The sequence below is a fragment of the Nelumbo nucifera genome, chromosome 4 (assembly GCF_055504915.1).
Source record: "Nelumbo nucifera cultivar China Antique chromosome 4, China Antique-T2T, whole genome shotgun sequence".
Taxonomy (NCBI): Eukaryota; Viridiplantae; Streptophyta; class Magnoliopsida; order Proteales; family Nelumbonaceae; genus Nelumbo; species Nelumbo nucifera.
In genome coordinates, this window is record NC_142652.1 from 66,438,425 (window position 1) to 66,462,447 (window position 24,023).

General features: G+C 38.5%; 1 protein-coding gene across 1 annotated transcript; it reads left to right on the top strand.

Moving 5' to 3' along the window:
* Positions 1-23,000: 23,000 nt before the first annotated feature.
* LOC104585572 (uncharacterized) lies at positions 23,001-23,773 on the top strand. The gene is made up of 2 exons (XM_010242500.2): positions 23,001-23,250; positions 23,342-23,773. Exons 1-2 carry the CDS (start codon positions 23,163-23,165, stop codon positions 23,464-23,466), a joined length of 213 nt encoding a protein of 70 aa, XP_010240802.1. The 5' UTR covers positions 23,001-23,162; the 3' UTR covers positions 23,467-23,773.
* The last annotated feature ends 250 nt before the right edge of the window (positions 23,774-24,023 follow it).

A 24,023-nucleotide genomic window follows, 5' to 3' on the forward strand; every position in this document is an offset into this window, starting at 1 on the left:
CTCCTATTGTGACTGATGCTGTCAGGTGTCAGTGGGCTGGGCCTCCCAACCCGATGTGGGCTGGGCTAAGCTAACCCACATCAGTACCAAATACAAACTAAATATGCCATCCCAACTTTATAGACAATTATCTATATTATTTCCATAAACTACAAATCTAGACGTTTCGGGAAGCTAATGGGGCGAGGATCTGTGTCTTTCTTGGTCCGAATCAAGTGCCATATACGATCAATGGAATTGGTATGAAATGACTCATTTATTTATTTCACTTGGATGGGTACATTCTTTAAAGTTTTAACCTATATAGCATTTTTTTAATGCTTAGCAGCTAGCACACTGTGTCATTCGGTCAATTCATTCACTGATTGGCACAATTATGTATTCGCACGCACAATTCATTAATGGTAAATCAAATAATGGAAACTATGCGTGTGCAAATCAGAGAACTGCTCGTTCAAAAGCATATTTTTTAGTTGCAAAGCATGGAATGGCCCAGTTGAGTGAACCGGAAAATAGACACATTTTTTTATGATAGTTGCAAAAGCATGAAATGTGTTTAAGGCTGCGTTTGTTTGTGGTGTAAATATCAGACTGAGACTGAAGGAGTTTTAGACTTTGGTCCGGTTTTATAATTATTTGGATGAAAGTAAATAACCACCAAATTAAAAATCGAAATAAAACTTCTTGAAAGTCGAGTTTTACATCGATAATCAGGGAAAATTTCTCTTCTATAAAATAATGTAAATATTTACATCTATAATCACCCCTTTTTTAAACCAATGAACTCAGAACTCCTCTGGTCTGGTAGTTACACTGCATTCAAACACAGCTTAAGTTCTGATTTGGGAGGATTTTCAGGCAGTCACTTCTTGCGCTAAGGTCTATACACAAAGTTCCAACTGCTTGATTGGTAAAGTCTCTGCTGGTTGTAGCATATTTAGGATCGCACCTGGATTGGGAGGGGTTTATGCATGGGTTTGGGGGATGGATTACCTCATGTTGTGTACCCTTTTGAAGCAGAAAAAAAAAAATGGTAAATCCAATACAGAAAGCCATAAAGCCATACTTGACCAAAAAACCGAAAATCTACATGAACTGAAAAATCAGTTTGGTAGCTTCTCAGCAGCTCAGTCAGAAAAAACAAAAATCAATACTTAAGCCCTCTCAAACGGGCCCTAAGAACCAGGCTAGATACTACCCAACTCAACTCTTGTGTTAAAACCAGCCAAACCAAGTGGATCAACAGGTTGGCTAGCTGGTCATATATCAGATTTGGAATTAATTCTGGTCGAGGTCCGAGGAACTTTCCTGAGTCGGTGGAACCGAATTAACTGGCCCAAACTTTTTCTGGCTTGAAATAGAGCTAATTCTGATATCGACCCATCAATAATATATAGGAGCTAGGAACTGGCTAGGAAATTAGGAATAACTAATTAAGACAAATAAAAAAAAAAAAAAGGTACAGACATTAGAAAGTATCCCGAACTGCCATGCCTTCCTGTGGACGAAGAAGAGGTGGAGATAGAAAAGAAAGGAAGGAAACAGCTAGCAAAGTTAAGCCAGTCTTGAATACTAATAATTAGAAGATGGCATTTTGAAAAAGTAGAAGATGATCTTTTCCTTTCTTTTATTATTTATAATTTTCTCTTTTCTAAATTTTTTTTCCCTCCTTTAGGGGTTTAGGACTTGGGTGGGTAAGAAAGTGACTGGAAATACCGAAAAAAGGTTTGGCATTGAACAACAAGAAAGGACGTGGGCCAAATTGAGAAAGTAGAGGAGCATAACACTTGCACCCTCGTGAAGTTTTACCACAATGGTATCTTTTATACGAGGTCATCAATTCAGTCGATCTCCACCATCCATATTGATCTAAACGGTTCAGAACCTCCTAAGATTCCTCCATTTGATCAGACCCAGACCCCAGAGCTAGGGTTGTTGCTTTTGCTCCGCTTATAAATAAAGAGAGTCTTCTTGCCATTGGAACCAACCCAAAGCGAATACAACACACACACACAGCCCTACACCTCTCTTGGTGTCATTCTACTTAGGCTGTGTTTAGTTCGAAACAGACACAGAGAGAGAGAGAGAGAAGGCAGTAAGAGTGAGTCATGGGTGGCAACAAGAGAAACGGTAGGGAGAGGAAGCCATCCTCCTTGTTCTCCATCTTCAGTGTTTTCAGGTCTAGGAGGTCGTATGAGAAGGACGATTTCGATGATGCAATAAACATCCGGCGGGTACGTTCCAGCGATGAAGACAGAGGGCGATGGGTGGGTGAGCGAGACATCGACAGGAAAGCCTCCGATTTCATTGCCAAGTTCTACGCAACCCGTGTCTCCGACTCTGAGTGGCAAACTGTTAAAGTTTGACCGACCATGGATACATATATATATATGATCAGACGACAGACCGACTGGCCTGGCTTAGTGGCTCTTCTACTTCTCTATCATTGTTTGATTTCGTTTCGTCCCATTAATTGTAATAATTAATCCTGTATGCGTGTTTAATAGTTTGTGAATTATTATTACGTACCATATTTGTACAAAAAAGTGATGTTTATGTTCGATGATCCTGTACTCTCTACCTTATTTCTTTAATTATGCAGTCTGAGATTCATATGTAATATCTGTTCCCCATTGTGTAATGGGTTGCCTCTTAATTTAGTTTCAAGTAGCTACGATTAGGAATATAGAGCAGGCGTTGGTGGCCGCAGTTCACATTGTAATTAGGTGACTGATCTCGCTACCATATTGCGCCATCCAGAGTTCATACTTGCAGGCAGCATGTGTGCTTCTTCCTGGGTTGTCTTTCCTTCTGGGGAGTTCTGGTTTTAACATGTTAAGTTCTAGCTAGATTGCGCTCTTTTATCAGAAAGAGAGTGAGTGAAAGAGAGAGATATGGGGATGGAAGTAGAAAATTATGGATTGGAGTGTTGCTTTTGGCGAGAAGAATTGAAGATGCCTGCTTTTTTGTTGATTGATTTGTCAATAAAGGAAAGATCCACCATATATAGTTGGGTAATTACCAGTGCGCAATTCTTAGGCTATTCTTCCTTCTTCGTTCAACAATTAATTGATTCATCAATGATCCTATCCGCTGAGCCATTGGTCGTCTCGTGTAAGATGAGGGTAAGCTACTGAAACTTTTCTTTTTTGGGTAATTAAACACTTGATTTCATTTGAAAATTACTCATGGGGGATTAAGATCAATCCTAGCTGACATTGGTTATCAACCAAATGACCAGTGACATACATTCGGATGAAGACCAGATACAATTAAGCACCTGCATGCCCATCAATGTAAACTACAGAGTTTACAATTGCTTTATATACGAATGTAAAATTCAATTTGTTGAGGTGCCCAATATCAAATTATATATCAACCACTTACTGAGCCTCTGAGTTTGATCTTGCCATATATAACAAATATTAAGTAGTAGTCGTGTAATGGGTTTTTTTTTTTCTTTTTAATTACTGTGAAGCAAGTAGTATTTGGCACTGCTCGCAGTTTGAATCACAAATTAAAGATGAACAAACATAACTAGCAGGTTTTACATATTTTAATTTCTTCTGTTTCTTTTTCCTTTTGGCTCTTGCAACCCTTTTCCTCCTTTCTTTTGGCATTTTATTCTTTCTTTTCTTCTTTTCTTTGCACACTCTTCTTTCCGTATTTCCTCGGCCCTCAACTTCTCTTCCATTCATTCAAAGTACAGATTTTTGTGGATATTTTTACAAGAGATTATTGTATATTGCGGATGGAGTATGAACGTACAGCTCGAGAATGAATCAACCAACAAATAGTCAAAAATACAAAACCAGTTGGTTTTAGGGTACATTGCTTTAATTAATCAAAAGCTAGATAGCTAGCTAGCTAGCTAGCTCTTTCAACAATAATTCAACATAGATCGATGTAGGTAGCTTGATGATCAGTACTACAGCATGGTAAAGAAGGTTGACCGACAAGAATACTACTGTGTATGGTCATAATGCCACGTGGTGCTTAAGGACTGGATCACATTCGCATAATGGCACACAGATGGCACAGACAATGCAAAACTATACCAGCAAAAGTTGTTGTCAACATATCAATGTATTGCACAGTGTTTGTGCAATTGGGTGTGTATGTAAACCAGTAATAACCACTGGCTAGGGTTGTCCCGATACTTCTGAATTGAGTGAACATTACTTGATATCAGTCATCAGTAGCGTTGCAAGGGGAATGTAACTTTTTGGCATTTTCTTCACCAATAAGCGACACTAGAATCTTACATATATAGGGTAAGAATTTTTTTCTGGGTTGGCTGAAAACCCTCTCCTCCGCCCGCTCTTTATGCATCTAGGGTTCTCTGTGAATCATGCTTCAAATGGTTCATATTCTGTCCCTAATCTATATGATGGCCCATTCTTGGTAACTTTGCGTTTGTGTGTTATAATGAAGATATATAAGACTGGTCAGGAGCACTGGTCAGACAGTACTCCCCCAAAGGCCAAAGCCAAGATTCGAGTCCTTATTGCCTTAATGATCTTGTGACTTGTCATTTAATTTACAGTGTTAAATGTCTAATTAGAATGCCCGGCCCATGGAACCCTATGCTTGCTCATGGTGTACAACTCATGCATGGCATAGGCGACTGGTTACTAGCTAGCTTGCACCTTTTAGATCATGAAACCCTCAACACTGATCTGAAAAGAGACATGTTACAATGAAAGATTCTAAGGTTTTAAGAAAGAGGAGACCCTCCCCAGTTAGAAATATAATATGTGTCAGGGAATTGGATCTCTAAGGGTGTGTATCCAGTCCAATGTGAATCCATTACAAATGGACCAAGTCCAATTCAATGAATATTTTGGATCATTTTGGTTACTGGTCCAATTCAATGTCTTGACAGTTTAATCTGTTCAAATTTGTTTTAATTTAAATTAATTCTAACCCAAACTCCGTCCATTAACACCTATATTCTTATCTTCTATCAATGGATCAGATATTTGCTCAATCCAACCCAATTCAATATAAATTCAAATTGATTTTGATTTGGATGGGACCCAATCCAAAACCGATCCATTGACACCCCTAATCTCTATCTAGCTAGCCTTCATTAATTCTCTTTCCCCTTTGAGTGATGGTTTCTTTGTATGGACTCTGGAGGGTATAGAAATTAAAAACTGTGTAAGTGAAACAATTAGTGATCAGGACTACTACTTCTGATCACCTGGTCAGGCTGCCAGGCTAAAAGTAAGTCTCATCTTGGGCTTTGTTTCTTTTTGAGTTGCTACATGGAAGGAGGATGACCATCTAATTCTGGGAAGCTTCTCCTTTTCTTAGATCCCTTGTGAGTCTCTTTTGGTGGTTCTACCATGTGCTGCCTTAGAACGATTGATGGTCTTAATCCCACCTATCTCCACCTTTCTACTCCACTATGTAATGCTTTCTCCTGTCTTTTTCTCTTTCTTTAATGTTTTAATTATATTTATTTGTTGTCTTTTCTAGCCAGTTGCCCAATTAAAATTGAATTTCCTGATTCAGTTTTAAGCTTTTGAGTAAAACGTTTTTAGCAAGCAATAAGGGTTCAGATTAAAATTGAATTTACGAACTTGCACTTTGTGCATTGGAAAGATCAAATTATATAACATCCTGTCCTACCAGGAAAAGAAAAAATAAGGGTTCAGATTAACCAATTAATGCTTTGTTTCTTTAATCTTTAGCAAGCAATACTAGCTACTACATGCATCAAATTTCAACATATATAAATGCGGATTCTAGTTCTTGCACTTTACCTTATACGAGAGATATCTCTTCATGCATGGTCTATCATGGATGAGACCTGTCAAAGAGAAAAATATCTGGTCTTATATCTTGTCATTGTCAACCAAAGGGTTAGATTCTTAAAGATTTGAAAAAGGGTTAGATTCTTAAAGATTTGAAAAAGAACGGTATAAGGTATAACCAAAAATCAGGCGCGCCAGCTGCTCGCTAGCTAGGTGATTTGGTTTATGTTTTTAGAGAAACAACTTTTGAAGCTTAGTTGTTAAAGTAGACAAATGGCATGCAACGACTGATGTGAGGTGGCAACTTGAAATGGCGTTGTTTGCTTCTTCGTATCACCTCCTCCATTTGGCTCTTATCATCAGATTGAGACCGTACGTCTTTGCCACATGGCAAACAAAATTAAGCAATATTCATCGTCTCCTAAACATAAAATTTAGTAATAATCAATATCTCTGCTGTCATATTCTATGGGGCAATGGTGCAATAATGGTGGGGAGGGATATGCTGATTTTAGAGGTGTAAATCGGGCCATACCACCTGTGACCCGGCACAATAGATTGCAGGCCATGTTAGACATGGCACGATTATATGGGCCGATGCTGGGCCTGGGGTTCAGGTCCATGGGCCGATACGGCATGGCATGACTGAGTGGGCCATGCCGTTTGCAGCCCGCATGCCGGCATGGCCCATATATATACATATATATAATTTTATTTTCAATTTTATTAATATTATTTCATTTTATTATTACATATATAAACAATATTGTATACATCAAAATTGATATAAAATAAAATTTTAAGATCTTTTTTTCTATATTGTCAAATTTTTTTTTAAAAAACATGGCTTGGCCTGGTTTGCGGCCCAGCCTGGCCCAAGGCTTAAACCTATGGACCAGCTTGGCTCACGGCATGTCACAGGCCCATGCAGGGCTGACCCCCCAATGTATCTTAGGGAGAGAAGCATGACCCAACTCGGCCCGTGCTGTGCCGGCTCAGAACAGCCTGATTTACACCTCTAACTGATTTATATACACTTGACTGATGTAGGTGGTGTTTGGAACCATGGACATTTATTGAATAAATGCTACCACATAGGCACCACTTCAGCATTTCCCCATTATTGCACATACCCATGGATAGGTGTTTATTCACTGTTTTTCTAATGTGGTGCCTCAATAAATAAATTCATTATTGTTTTTCTCAGTTTTATAAACAAATCAAATACAAACATTTAATAAATAAACGCCTACATTCCAAACACATACGTAGAGAGTGGAGAGGTTTCTTTATAAGATGGATGGAATGAATCTCAGAATCTATAACCCTTGCCATGGCCAGGAAAACTGCAGCCACATTTTTTTTTTCTTTGGGCCTCATGGGCTATACATCGGAGCGTAGCCCATCTCCATACCCTTTAACCCTCCAACCCTGATGGCAGAGGATTTCCTAGTTCTGTGCTACAATGAGTCAGAGATCCATCAGTTGGTTAGAAACTGCAAGCCACAAGCTAAAAGGCCCCAACCTTTTTAGTTGGATGGTCTTGGGTGTACTTTTCCTTTTCTTGAATATTGACAATTATAATAACCACCAAATAATAATAATAATAATAGGAAAAGGAGGAGGATGAAATTCTTATTGATTCCATTTGAAGCATAATGTCGACCATGTCTTGTTGAATGACAGGTGAAGAGAGACTGAGAGGCAACGTTTGGACAGGGATTCCCTTCTAACATGATACCTGCCGGTGTATGGTGATATATAACGCCATCCCATGTTTAGCAGGTTACCTAGGCTAAGGTTAGTTTTGCAACCAGGGTGTTATTCATACCATGTAGTAATATTCTAATAGAATACTAATAGTGTTGTCTCAAGACTCAGAGTACTAGACCCTTTGGCCATCGGCAATCTGCTCTAGATCGCCTCCTGTTCTCCATATATACTCAATTAGTCAACTTTCCTTTTGTTCAATTTTCATTACTCAGAAGAATCAGTCAGTCACCAGTTATTACATGCAAACTTAGCTATGTTATGGGAGGCCCTATTACAAATGAAAATAGCAAGAGGTAAACGTTGTAACAGAGTGACCTGCAGCTTCAATAAGTCTGCAACTGGGCATTGTGTGTTTTCTACGGTGCAGAGAGATCACTGTTGAAGATTCGTATTCGTTGCATGGGGCCATTAATTAAGCATTGAAAAATTCAACCTACACACCTTTCACTTTCTCGGAGGGGGATAGTGAGTTAGTGCTCAAATTTGCTTCCACAGATTCCACCTTTGAATTCAAATCAAACCCACCAAAATAGGCTTCAAAAACCACCTTTTCAGGAAGAGAATCTATCAGACTCTAGTTGAGGCAGGGAGGGTCAGGGACTGAGGGGAGAGAGGTTCATTCATTGTCCACCCCAATTCCCACGCCGTACAACAACTCCTGTGACTGTGTCTCATGACTGATGAATGTGTTACTTATAGAAATATGCTTGGAATGGAACCTGCTTCTTCTTTTTTATTTTGGGTTAGGTCCCTGGAATTGATACCTAATCAAATCCGCCGTTATATGGTGCCATGAATGGATGATGTGTCTATCTCTCATTCTCTAGTTCATAGAAATAATTAATATTTTTGTAATCACTTGTATTGATATGATGCAGGAGTTTGAATTAATTTGATTTAAGCATGCAACTATACAAAGCATTTTAAGAGCTATGCGGCAGAAATGGTGATGATTTGTGATAATTAGCATCAATATTTAATTTATATGCATATGTATCACCCAGATGATAAATAATAAATTGTTTTTAATAATAATAATAATGGACTTTAAAATTTGTTTTCACAGAGCAATTCTCTTAAAAAGAATTGGAAAGAATGGATCGGCTAGCTTAAGAACTTTTCCAAAAAAAATTAAAAAATTAAAGAAAAATAAAATGATGGAAATTCAAATCAAAAGCTCATAAGCACTGAAACATGACAACTGCTACCCACGAGATGTTCCGGCATCTCTATCCACGAGACATGATAACTGTACATTGGGAACATCTCCCTTGTCACTTGTCATTCATGGGAGATGTTTCCAATATTATGGTGGTGATGCTCTGTAGGTATGAATGTGGGAACGATTTGTGGGTAACAGATCCGAAGTCCTTTGAGACCTGTATGCCACATCCATGCATCATGCAAGGGAATATATGCAAGTTTTAACTTTGAGTTTCCACAATATATGTTTGAGCATTTGGCTCATTTTGGAAGGGACAAAGTTTAGAAATATAATATAATATAATATAATATAATATAATATACAAATTTTTGTATTTATACTCTTACTAAACTGACTAACTGAGCCGAAGAACAAAATTATTCGTATCCATATATATAATTATAATTAGGATCCATTAAGAAATCTACTTAAATTATTCGTATTCATCACCATCATTATTAACAACAATAAAACAATAATATTAATAAATAATAAACGAAGGTATATGATTAAATAATGTGAATACTATATAAGAAACATTCTATCTTCCCTACATGGAGCTTTATAATGCATGGTTTAGATTCTACACTATCCATTAGATATATAATGGATTGGTTGTGTTTCACTTAGAATTGTTTGTATTAGAATTCATTTAGATGTTTAATTTATATTATATAAAGTGGATATTTATCTTGATTTTTGTGTTATTAAATAAAAAAAATCATATATCTTGTATAGTTAATGCTTACTTGGAGATGTGCGTCATGGTTTTGAACCATCATTGATCCAGACAATTGGATCATTCTGCCTGAAAATCATCCGGGCAACAAGTTTCACTCCACTTCTGAACCACTCTTTCGTCAAAAAGTTGTTGACTGGGTCAATGACCCACTGACCCAAGCAATCAAACCATTGACCTATTTGACCTAAACAATGATTTTGGCCATTTTTGTTTTAATTATTTATTTTTATTTTTTAAATTGCAACAAGTCATCCATTCAGACAAGAAGGTTAAACGACTAACTTGACAACCAGTGGCCAAAGTGGTTCAGTTCAGGTCAGCTTTTAAAACATTGATGTCCATTGCATGTATTCTTTTTATTTTTTTATTTTTTTTGATAGATCCAATTGGTGCTACACAAGCCGGGGGTAGCACGTCCCCATGAATCACAATTACAAATAAAACCCAAAGGAGGAGGGAGATCTTGCAAGTTAAAACTTAAGAAAACTGTAGGGCAGGATTGGGCTTGATGGGCTAACCAATTTACAACTTGATTCGCCTCACGGTAGACATGACAGTACTTCAAACCAAACTCGAACTGGGTCTTCAAGGCAGTGCAGTCTCCAATGATGTTTTTTATGCTCCATGGCGGCTGAGTTTCTCCATGCAGACATGAGATAACAAGCTTGGAGTCCCATTCTATAGTTATGAGAAAATCTTTGAAGTTTAACGCTAGGTTACAGGGTTCCCATGCAGCCCAGGCCTCGGCCATATTGATAGTGGCCTCACCCAAAAAATATGCCTTTATATCTAGAACTTTTCCACCACAATTTCTAGCAATGGCCACCACTACACATTTGAAACCATTCGTGCAAGATGCATCAAAGTTAATTTTGATTGTGTAACCAACCTAGAAGATCTATCCGGGTTTCCAGGCCTTCAGTTCGTTATGGTTATGACCAAGAAAGTTACTTGGTGGAAGCCACGACCAATGAGGAGGATCCCGTGACTTATACGGAAACTATGTTGGGCATAGATTCCTTGAAGTGGGTAGATGCCATGAGAGCTAAGATGGACTCAATGGAGACCAATGGAGTCTAGACTTTGGTAGATCCGCCCCTGGGGTAAAAGCAATTGGTTGCAAATGGATTTATAAGAGGAAGAATGGCCCCGATGGTAATGTTGAAACCTACAAGGCTCGTCTTGTGGCGAATGGGTACACTCAGAAAGAAGGAATCGATTATGAGGAAACCTTTTCGCCTATGGCCATACTTATCCATTAGGATCCTACTAGTTGTAGCAACTTACCATGACTACGAGATTTGGCAAATGGATGTCAAAACCGCGTTCCTGAATGGAGATCTTACTGAAAATATCTATATGCAGCAATCGCAAGGTTTCATAGCTGCAGGTCAGGAACACATGCTATGTAAACTCAACCGATCCATATATGGACTTAAGCAAGTTTTTAGGAGTTGGAACATTCAATTTGACTCTACCATCAAACTGTTTAACTTTGAGCAAAATCCGGATGAGCACTGTGTTTATAGGAAGACTAGTGGGGATAAGATTACATTCTTGGTTCTGTATGTAGATGACATTCTACTCATTGGGAATGATGTAGGAATGTTAATTACGGTGAAAGTGTGGCTTTCACAGCAATTCTCCATGAAAGATCTTGGAGAAGCCTTCTACATACTGGGTCTTCAACTCTATAGAGATAGATCGAAGAGGATAATAGGATTATCCCAGTCTACTTACATTGACAAAATAGTCAAGAGATACAACATGGAGAACTCCAAGAAAGAAAATATTCCTTTCAAGCATGGATTCACTCTCTCCAAAGATATGTCTCCCAAGACTCCCGAAGAGATTGAGGGCATGAAAGAGGTTCCCTATGCCTCAGCCGTAGGGAGCATCATGTATGCCATGCTGTGCACTCGTCCTGACATTTCTTAGGCAGTGAGTGTGGTAAGCAGATACCAATCTAACACAGGGCAGGAGCATTGGACCGCTGTGGAAAACATACTAAAATAACTTCGAAGGACAAAAGAGTTTCGTTTGGTATTCGATGATAGTTCACTACAGATCCAAGGGTATACTAATGTCGATTTCCAGTCAGATCCTGATGATAGAAAGTCTACATCTGGTTATATCTTCACGATAGGATCGTGTGTTGTTAGCTGGAAAAGCAGCAAACAGGGGTCCACCGCAGATTCCACAACCAAGGTCGAATACATTGCCGCAAGTGAAACTGCCAAAGAAATCGTTTGGATGAAGAAATTCATTTAGGAATTAGGAGTAGTTCCATCTAGCACATCACCCATTCCATTGTTGTGTGACAACACTGGAACCATTGCTCAGGCTAAGGAGCCATGAGCCCACTCGAAGTCGAAGCACATTGAGAGGAAGTACCATGTACTATGGGAGATAGTTGGAAGAGGGGACGTCCTGATTCAGAAGGTAGTATCAACGGAAAATGTAGCAGACCCATTAACTAAGCCACTAATGCAGAAAGTGTTTGAGAAACACGTGGAAAGTATGAGACTTCGGCTTGTACTCGATTAGACCTAAGTGCAAGTGGGAGCTGTTAGACAGTTATGCCCTTAGCTCTAATCAAATTGATGTATCTTTTGACATTTATTGTAAATGAATAAAGTACATAATTGATTTGTGTCACTGTGGTGTGTTTTTGTGTAATACCCTTAAATTGGACACATATGAGACTCGTGTTAGTTTAGAATCTTCACAGTCGTTGGATAGATCTAGGGAGATTTATCTTGCCAAGGCTGACACTGATGTACCGCCAAGTTGGTTTGAGTGGCTTGTCTCATCTGCCAGGGTGAGACTTGAGATACATGTAGTGTGGGTTTTCTTGAAACCCTGAACCGGACCAAAATTCCAGTATTACCCTGGACCTTGGAGATAGATGGGAAAAATCAGAATGTTACACCTGACCCCTAGACTCGATTATGATACTGCACTAGGTGTCGGATTGGGCTGCCTTTGATGTGCCAATCAGTGAAATCCTTAGAGGGGGTCAAAACCTGAGTATGTTGGGACAGCCCAAGAATTCATCTGAATGGGTGATCATAGTGACAGGATCAACCTCTTTGTCAGACAAAGTGAATGATCGGGGATGCACTCTCTCTGATGGAAACCTAAACTGTCGGTATTTGATTTCAACCATTGCAATTTGTTTTTGCAAAATATATTTATATAGAGATATACATATATATACATTATGGTTTCAAAATGTTTGCAAAAGGTTTTAATTCCCGAGATCCATGTGAGTATAGAGTGCAACATTGTTCATTGCAACCGAGGGAGAGGTCGTCTCTTGTCGAGCAGTGTTTGATCATTATGGGCTAAGAGGTTAAGTGTAAGACCATTGAGGGTAATACCTGATGGGCTAATCTTGCATCTGCCCACAGTCCTTGGGTTTTCATAAGGTGGTTGGACCCAAGGATCATTTAGCGTAAATGTTGGGCCCATTAAGAGCCCATGGTGATGGACTCAAGGGTTTACTGTCTCCTACAATGAATTCGGCCAGGCCTTGTAACAAAGGCTGGGCTGAATCCATGTGGCTAATGTGTAGATCAATGTTGTTTGTGTCCCACACCATACAAAAAGAGCCAACTAGGTAGCAGGTTAGAAGGTTAAGTGAGCACATAAACTTAATGGGCCTAAAGCCTAATTCGAATTGGGTTAATTAGATTAATTAAATAGGGCAAATCTGGGTTTGGATCATCAAATAAGGATAAGAGGATAAGTCTTATCCACTTAAAGAGTCCAGATCAAAATAAAGATTTGGATCAGGAAATTCCTAATTTGATTAAGATCAAACTGATCTTAAACTACAGATAAGATAAGGGATTATCCTTATCACTTAAAGAGTCTAGATCCAAATAAAGATTTGGATCAGTAAACTCTTAATCAGATTAAGAGGTTGTCTCTTTAAGGCTATAAATAAGAGAGTAGAGTGGACATGCAAAATACACAACAGGCATTACAACAGTCTGCAAAGTTCTCCTTATTTTTGCCACCCCTACCCAGTTCAATCTCCACTTGTGGGAGTAATCAAGAATTGTTCTTGATATTGCTTTTTGGTAGAAGAGGCAATTTGAAGTCGTGCTCACCAGCCCTCTACACCATTCTTGCTGAAGAATTTGGTTCTTGTTGAAGGATCGTCCTACTGATCCTGCTTCACCACACATTGTGTCATCTTCAATGGAAGCGGGTTTTGGTTTTCTCCTTGGGTGTTAACACCTTCATTGGGAGTTACTGCTACTCCGTATCAGGTATATCCCTCTCCTCCCTTTTGGTTTCAGATCTGGTCCGGTTTGGTTCAAGATTGATAATTGAAAATGCAGTTTTCTAAAATAGGGAATGCGATTCCTAGATGAGAGAGAGAAATTTTTGAAATTTCGCCCAACCTTCCTGCAGGGTTCGGCCATCCATATGATGGATCTCTCATCCCTTCAAGTTTTACTAGGAAACACTTTACCGGGTAAGTGCATTTAGCCATGTTCTTTTTCTCTTGTAAATAAGGCAATGATCATCTTATCCATAAAAATCCATTATTAAAAATGGCATTTTTGTTTCATTCAAGTGTTGACAACTTTCCCCTTAGGTGGGAAAGTTATTTACCCACCTAGGAGATGGGTATAAGTGATACCTAGGAAAATAAACTTATCTTGGTCTCCACATAAATCTGAAAAAAGAACATGGGATTTTTGGTCAATGGGAACCAAAATCCCATTGACCAACTTTCTCCCCTCTCAAAATCCAAAGAAAGAACGCCAACAAAGAGTGTTGTGGCTTTGCTCTTAAGAAGATAGTGCATGTGTTTCCTTCTTCCCAAGAGCTTTCTCACTTCACTTAGCTTTTTCTTTTGACCTCTCAAAAGTTCCCTCCTTGATGAAGATCCTTATTTATAGATTTTGTTGTTCAATCTCTTAATCCCCTTGATTAAGGACTTGATTAGCTTTTCTTATCATCCATTATTCTCTCTTTAATCATGACTAATTTCCATCTATGTAAAGATGCGCCTTGATTTACTAGAGTTTTGAATGACTCTAGTTACCTTTCATAAAGAAGAAAGTTGGCAATTTGCCACTTATGAATGACTCTCACAAGGACTCTTCCACCATGCTAATGGATTTGTAACAACAAAGCCCAAATGTTAAGGCCCATGCACATATTTGAGAGTATAGGGCATGGTCTAAATAAAAGGATCCATACTAAGGCCCAAAAGCAAATTTGAGCTTATGGGGTAGGGCCCATTTAGAAACAAATGAAAATTTTAATGTCTAAAGTATAGGGTTCAGGCAGTCCATCCCGATAACCAAAAATTCAAACCTAAGCTGCGTAAAATTTCAGAGGAATCGGTTGGACCCGCCTAAGTTGCACCCCTAGGTCTGATTAATGATGGAATATTTCATTTGCGTTTTCTTTCCTTTATTTGATGAATTTTCTTTGCAATTTTGATTGAGGTGCATAGAGGAGATATGCAAAGATGTAAACTGTGGAAAGGGGACTTGCAAGTCATTAAATTACATGTTTGGCTACACCTGCGAATGCCAACCAGGATGGAAACGAATCCATTGAGCAGCGAAGACGAAGATCATTTCAAGATTCTACCTTGCCTGATCCCCACCAACTATGAGTAGTTCCAACATTCAGTTTCTATATCATGAAGTAGCCGTCAGTTGTATGAGTCTCCTTTGCTATCCATAAACATAATTGGATTTTAGATTTGATGAAATTGTTGTAGACTTCAGTAGCTTTTCTTTGCCTGCTTCCTTCTAATTCGTAATGAGTTTGTTTGTTGTTATCGTTCTAACACTAGGCTCTGGGTTTTGGGACAAGAATATTATTTTATGGCCTTCAACTCTGAACTGACCGGAGGGGCCTATTTGCAAGTTTCAGCAGAGTCCGGATTTGTTCCTTACATAGCATTCTTCACACCGATTTCACAGCATGTCGTGGCCATACATTGGAAATATCTCCTATATTTTATATTTAATATTCATGAAGAGATGTTCGTAATATACGGTGGAGTGTGATTATAAAGTTAGTGTGAAGCGCACTTTACGAGGAGCAGATCCCAATTCGATGGTTTCAGCACTAGGTCTAGTGAAATGACGGGCTGGTATATTTATGGCAGATTTCATTAGAACGAAAAAATGAGATAATGGTGTTCATATAAAATCCCAAAACTTTTACCAGCGATTTGACTAAATAGTTTGTCCATCCGGCCTGATCTTAGTCACATAACATTGACATGGATTATAGGTGGGATGAGCACATAGCTGACTACTAAGGTGTTAATGGATTGGGTTTAGGTTGAATCTGTCCAAATTAAAATCAATTTGAATGGATTATGGACTAATAATATATATTTAATTGGATCATTACAGACTCAATGGTCCAAAATATTTACTGGATTGGGTTGGATTTGTCAATCGACTAAATTTGGTTTACACGGATCTAAATTAAAACCAATGTAATGTATTCATACGAGAGTGGATTGGATTGAACTAATATCCAATCCATTGACAGCCCTGTAACTGATCCAATGGGTCCTCCACATAATGAATGGTTTGAATAAGCTACAAAATTCATCCACGCAGCAGAAATAAATGGGTTAATCTACAGTGCTTTCCTATTTGATCAGATTAAGATTAGGTAACGTCTTTCTTAATCCTTGCATAACCTAGCATATATAAACCACATATAAGGATGATTTGACCACTCCAAGCCATCCACCAAGTAGGGGACCATCTGAATTGTCCACAGGTTAATTTCAATCCTCAGTTACCCAACATTCTATTGCTTGTTCAAAGCCAACCTCATATAGTTGGGACTTGGGACAAAGTCTGGTTGGGTCGAGGCGATCAACGTTTCTAATGGTTGGATTTCACTTTGTTCAAAAAGAACGTTTCCTTATTTTCTGATTGATCGCATGACAAGGGATTTGGGCTTTTGGACCCTAAATACGGCCCATTGTAGTAGTAGATAGCAAGAGCCAAGGGAAACCTATGGGGCTAGGCCAGGGCAACAAGCCAAAATTATCAAGATATTTCTTGGAAGCTAGCGAAAATATATTGATAATGCAAATGGTCCACAAAAACTCTGCTCATGTCTATCCACATAACATGGTAGTCACATATAAAGAATATTTTATTTTTCTATATAGTATTATGCATGGGAAGATGTTTTCAATGCATAGGGATAGTGTGTTGTGTTCGTTTTATTGATTCCAGTTTCCTGGACATTGGAGAGATTTTTAGTCATTCTCCATGGACATTTTCAGATGTGCTTGAATGGAAGATAGGAGTTGTTCGGTTCATTCTTGAAATAAAACAAAAAGATACTCTAGATTGGATCAAATTAAATATACAGAATATGCTCTTAGTTTAGAATTTAGAGGTGTAAATGAATTGGATCAAATTGAATATTATCTCCCACTGTTGATTAATTTAAATTAATCTGATCTTCTTCTTGTGTGGAATATTTTGTTTTAACTTTTTTAATTTTCAAAGGGTTTGATGACATATCAACAAAAGAAAATAGAAAGAAAGTGGGAATTTGAATTGCATTTAGCAATACAATGTTTCAAGTGTCATGGTTCTTATTTATGAATTTGTTAATGCAGTGCATCTAGCTATTACTCTTTTGCTAAAACAATCATTAAAGTGTTTGAAATGCTACATGCAACACTTCAGACCAGATCCTGCAGTGGTAGGTTCTTGGCTGCCCTTTCTTAAGTTGGAACTTATTTTAGTCTAGAAAGTGCTACAGCTAGTGTATTGGATTGGACTAGTCCAATCCGGTCCAGGTTGAACAGTCCAATAAGATAGTGGATTGGACTCAGACCAGACCCTGCAGTGGTAGGTTCTTGGCTACCCTTTCTTGAGTTGGAACTTATTTTAGTCTAGAAAGGTGGTACAGCCCGTGTATTGGATTGGACTAGTCCAATCCATTCCAGGTTGAACAGTCCAATAAGATAGTGGATTGGACTAGTCTAATCCATTCCAGGTCGAACAATCCAATAAGTAAGATAGTGGATTGGATTTGACCAGTCCAGTCCAGTCCAGGTTGAACAGTCCAATAAGACAGTGAATTGGACCAGTCCAATCCATTCTAGGTTGAACAGTCCAATCCAGTCCAGATTGAATAGTCCAATAAGACAGTGGCTTAGTTTATGTTAACTTGTTAAGAGAAGACATAAGGAGTATCTACTCTATCAGATTGTGTCCAAATAAAAGGGTATCTACTCCATCAAATTCAGCATCAGAAAAACGGTATTGTTTGGCAGATTTAACACATTTCCTCATGATGTAGTAGCATCAAATAAGTGAAAAAATGGTTTAATTTAGGTTGAAGGCTCTATTGGATTTCAGGATTTTTTTTAATGTTGTGATGTTGGAATATTTAAACTTGGTTTTGTTGGTATGCTTGATTCAGTATGTTGTTTGAGCATGGACAATGGTACTTGGCATTATCAGTATGCTTGATGTGATGCTTATTGGTGACTAAAACTTGAAGTTGGATTAAATTAGTATGATAGTGAAGTATAGTACAACAAATAAATCAAGCCATGTTGTAGGATTTGTATATTACTAAAACTCATTAACATAGGACCCAATCTGTACATAATAAACAATAATTCCTAGGTCCATATGAGGAAATTTTTAATGAAAAAAAACATAGTGACCCTTGACTTTCTTCAAGTTGAGGAAATAGTGCAAGCTATAAAAAAAGACAACCATGGGAGAGTTCGAGTCTGCAGTGAAATGGAGGAAGGAAGCAAAGATTGAGGCCAAAATCTTTTTGCTCAAGGAAAACCGGCCAGTAGTAGAGGAAAAGATTCTTTGCTCAAGAAAATCTTTTTCCCAATATACTTTTTGTTTAAATTCAAAATGCCAAGGTGATCTCTTTTTTATTTAATGGGTGGAATTCGTGTTTTCATTGGGGGTTGGAAGATAATGATGTTACCGATTGCAACAAAAGACATGATTTTTCTAATTTGTGGCCTTTGTGCCAACTGATTCTATGACAATTTGAAGTTGTTGATAGAATAATTTAGGTGTCGAAGTTTCTTATCAGATTAGTCAGATTTTCCACTTTGGTGATCAATACCATTCACAACACAAATATTCTCTTACAGCAAGAAATGAAGAACAATCAACATGGGGCTTAAGTATTTGACAATTTTGGTACCAGATTTGGACTCAGCCCTGAATTTGTATCACTTTATTTTGAAGGGTACACGGCCTTATGGCTCAATGAATGCACATGGTGTCTTTGAATTCTCTATATTATCCTTTTTTGTCTAATATCACCTGCTGGAGATCCAACAGTAGTTGAAAATTTTATTTATAACTGGGTCATTGACTCATTGTTCATTCATTCATTCATTCAGTTGATCTTATGCTTGCACTCTACTATTGTCTAATGTTTGCTCTCTGTTGTTTAGATCAATCTTCATTTGCAACAAAGGCCAAGGGGTTTGTCTGATACTTCAATAAGTCGTTCAGTTCAGCCAGTTCAGCTTTTCCCATCTAATTCAGCTTTACTAGCAGTTATTTTCTTACGAATGTGGGGCGGCGCACATGTGAGGTGCAAATCTGAACTCCTTACACAATCAACCTCGTCCATCCATGTGGCATAAATAGATTGGTTTGTTTAGAGATGAAGCCCAACTCCCTAAACAGCAAAAATACTGCTAGTAAAAACCACTACTACTGCGGACTGCGGATTTGAATTGGGACTTGGAAAGAATCATAAAGTTGAGCTGGTCCTTGTCTTAAAAAAAAAAATATATACATCCAGCTTTATTGATATCCATAATATATTTTTGATAAATAATTGGTTTACTTATGTTAAGAATAAAAATTAAAGTCTGCCCATTAATAGGAGTGTCAATTGGACTGGATTTGGTCCAATCCGATCAAGTCTAATGTGAGTCCATTATGAATGGTTCAGGTTCAATCCAATCCAATGAATGTTTTGGATCAATTTGGATCAATCCAATTTAATGTCTGGACCATCCAATCTGTTCAAATTCATTTTGATTTAAATTAATTTCAACCCAAACTCGGTCCATTGACACATATTCTTATCTTATATCAATAAACCAGATATTAGCTTAATCCAACCTAATTCAATATAAATTTGTTACAAACGAACCAGGTCCAATCTAATCTAATAAATACTTTGAACCAGATTAATCCAATCCAATATAATTTATTGGTCCGTCGAATCCGTTCAAATTAATTTTAGACTAAATGGGGTCCAATCCAAAACCGGTCCATTTACACCCTTACCCATCATTAGGATTGTTATATTATTCAGAGAAAGTATTAGTTACAATATGGTAATATGGAAAAAAACCCAGTTGGTTGTTGATATATATAAAGTATATGGTAATTTGACAAAACTATATTTTGTCCCTATGTGATGGAAGGGGTCTTGATTGTCCAGAAGTGGGCTCCACATGCAAGAGATAGATAGTGTGATGAACTTATGTAATTGACATTTGACAGGAATGATCACATGGCTTCAAGGGTAGAGTCCCCAACTCGTATCCTTTGGGCCAAGTGGCCCAAGTTGCATCCCTCCTTGCCATTTCTTCCTTAATCCTTATCCATACTCCCCAAATAAATTGGGGTCACCCTGTTTTCCAGTTTCGACCTTCCACGTTCCAGCACCCACCTTATGAAAGCCGAAAGGTTATTGTTCCAACTTCCATGTGGTCGTGGTTGGGTGGGCCTTGGAAATTAGTGTAATGGGCCCACAATCAAGTTGTCCGACACGTACAAATCTGTACAAAAGATGGAGTACGGGTGGTAAAATTGTAGGGACCCAATCTTTGGACTTTGGAGACACTGAGCACGTTGTGAGGACTGTGTGCTGAGGAGGATTGAATATTGATTGATGATGATGGACGTATCAAACATTAAATTATTGGTTGGTTCCCTCTTCATTTCTTTCCTCCTCCTCCTAAAGACGATAGCAGTATAGGGGCAAACCCAGTACTGGGCTTAACACGCAACGACTCATGTTCTCCATCTCGGACCTAGCCCCAAGGCTCCTTGTCGGTGTGTTTCTCACGAATCCAAGACAAGATATAGACGTATTGATTATGGGCTTTGGAGCCCGAGGTCTGTCAAGATAATAAAAATTGTGGTAAAATCTGTTTTGCCTATATTCCCTTATTTCTTTCTTTGGGGGTTCATTTAAGTAACAGATAATGAGATAAATAAATGATTAGATTTGTGGAAAGAAGCAAAGGATTGAAGTTAGAGCCAACAGTTTGAGTAGTAGTTAATCAAGGTTATTTGACCATTAAGAAGATGGACAATTTTGTTTAATATATGATTAAGGGAGGCTGAACCCAGTTCTTGCCTTGATTATTAATATAAATAAATCATACCCATCTAAATTAAGTAAATCAGGTGGAAAAGAACTTTAGAAGACAAAGTCACAAAGAGGGGCTGTACTTTGTGTAATACCGCTTACAGAGCCGATGTTAACGGAATCATGCCCTCCGACTTCAAGTAATTAAAATGGATGTTGATTGTTGACCGCCTGATTTATATATATATTTTTATAAAATATAATAAATTCAGGGGCATTTTCCCATACTGTACAGATTCGTTCAAGATTCCTTTTGTATGTCGGGCGATTAACAAAATCCACACTCAGAGGTGGAGCGTGGAGTGTTTCCCCCGCGCATAATGGATTTATCACTTTTCATTACACACTCTCTCTACGCGATGGGGCCGAGAATCAATATTTGATACAATAACTGCATCCAATTTATACGCTACCTGCATCTAACTCTAAGCTATATCTTTCTTTATTCTATTTTTTAAAATGGTCACATGAAATGAATGAATAAACAAATAATGTGTATCAAAATATCTGTATTGATTTGTCATGAGTGGCAGGGTCCGGGGTGGTCGGCAATGTGTCGGATGGGCCGGAGTACGGTTCATGGGCCTCCCCAATTCCCAAATCCCAATTGAGTAGAAGGAATTCATATCCACCCCAAGCTCAACTATTATCTGATTATCCTTCCCGAACCGACCATGGGACGGGACGGATTAGGCCGCTCAAAGGATAAAACAATCAAAGATTCAAGGCCCGTTTGGTTCATGGGATTAGGGGTTTAAAATCGGAATTGAAAGGGATCATTCCTAGAATGATATTTCCTCATCTAAGGAATGGTCATTTCTTCTCATCCTGTGGAAATGAAATCTTATTCCAATTGATTCTAATTCCAATTCTAAATTTTATTTGAATCAAAATAAATTATGGAAATAAATCATTCCAATTCCAATTTCAACACCGATTATGAACCAAACGGACCCTAAAAAGATAGGGCTGGGCTGATGGCCTCTGCCTATGGGGTGTGAGCAGTGGGTTACACAGTTAGGGGTGGATTCGAGTCGAGTCGAGCTGAATATCTGCCTATTCGAGCTTGGCTCGGTCATAAATTATTAGGCTCGAGCTCAATTCGAACTAGTGACTTGAACTCGAGCTCGGCTTGAGTCAAAAGTTCGGAAGTTCGAGCTTGGCTGCCTCTAATTGCAGGTCTCCTTAGCAACCAAGGTGTTGAGCCGAGCTGCCAGGCTGAGGTCTCCCTCAGTCGAGGCGTTGAGCTAAGCTTCCAAGCTGAGGTCTCCCTCAGCTGATGAGGTGCCGAGCCGAGGTCTTCCTTAATTAATGAGGTACTGAGCTGAGGTCTCCCTAGTTGCCAAGGTGTCAAACCGAGGTCTCATTCAGTAGCTGAGCCGAGGTGACACCTTATGTATATGTACTCGACTAGGCTCACAAGCCTTACGAGCCGAATTATATTAAACTTGAGCTCGGCTCGATTAACAAACGAGCCCATATATTAGGCTCGAATTTGGCTCAAAGCTCAGTTTAGACCAAGCCAAACTGAATTCGAACAACTTGTGAACAGCTCGGCTCATAGCCATCCCTACACACGGTATATATTTCAGAACATCTATGTTGGTCCAACAGTTTATTGATGTATGTGGGTGTGTGGGTGTGTGAGATGTATTATTGGTCGGCAAAGTGCAACCACCCCAACATTGACATTTGACAGCCTCGCCCAATTATTTTGAATCCCTGAATACAACCAACTTTGGTTCCTTTCCATGATAAAAAGGATTTCCTCACATGTTTCGGCTTTCTTGTATGTAGGGAAAGGACCCTTTTGTAACAAAATAAGATTTATTTTATTTTTATTTCACTTGATGACTTGATGTATAATGTATACTGTGTTGCCTCACGACCCACACATTAATTCATTTCTGATTTCTTTCTATAAGAAAAAGAAAAATAAAAAAAAGTTAGGCACCTCATATCCAGGATGCAGAAGAGAAGGGTGGGGTGGGGACTGGAGAACGGGATTAGTGACTTAGGTTGGTTTAGGGATGGGTGGACCATGTGCTCAAGCAATCAGACTGAGGACGAAGAAATTTTAAAAAAGAAAAGGTTGTCTTATCCCTCAGGCCCATCTCACGGATCTTGCCTCCTCTTTATCCTGCAAACCCATTTTTATACCTTTTCTATCTTTCTTTCCATCTCCCTTATATATATCCTTAAGGATTGAATCACCTTTGTTCAGTTCTACTTTCTGATTTTCCTTCCAAACCCCAACTCCAACAGCAAAACAAGAATGGCTTCTTGGGTTCGCACCATTACATCCCCCTTCAGAAAAGCTCGTACCTTCTTCAACAGCCCGAGGGATAAGAAATCTCAACCAGGTATTATTCAATTTTATCTTCATCTTCATGTCTTAATTCGTTCGTCTTCATCTTCGTCTTGGTTTCTTATTGGAATTATTGGTCCTTGCAGAGAATGAGTCTCGTACCATGGATTTACATGGTGAGGTGATGGCATGCGCTTATGAGGATGTTCAGGTGATGTGGTCGATACTGGACAAGTCTAAACCCAGAGTTTGCAATATTGTGAGTTCTTGAGGGTCGATGGTCGATTTTATACTTAATTTGTAGATAAATCAGGTGTGATGTGTGCAGATGATTCAGAAATTAAAGCAACAAGGATCATCTAAGTCCCACAATAAGGGTAAGGGGAGGTGGGTTTGGGGGTGTGTGAAGATGAGTTGTGGTGAAAACTAGAAAAGGCACTGTTTTATTTATATGCGATGGATGCCTTTTGTTTTTCTTGCTTTCCTGTTTGTAATTGTTAGTTCAGATAGGGAATCCCCATGGTTAATTAAGGAGAATCATGGCGAGATTTAATGAAAACTTTTTCCGAGTTTGTTTATTTCTTCCTCCTCCCCTTCTTCTTTTCTTCTTCTTCTTCCCACACGGCCACGAAAAAAACCAATTAAATTTCCCAAGGATGATTGATATTCAGAAATCACGGTTGAATAATATGTGAGGATGAGGGAGACCAAGATTAATTTTTTCTTTCCGTTTGGTTCATTCAAATCCAAAAGCACTAAAAAGTACAACTGGAACAACCAACCTGAGCTAAGTTTTAACCAATCCCAAAAGAAAAGAGAGGCTAATAA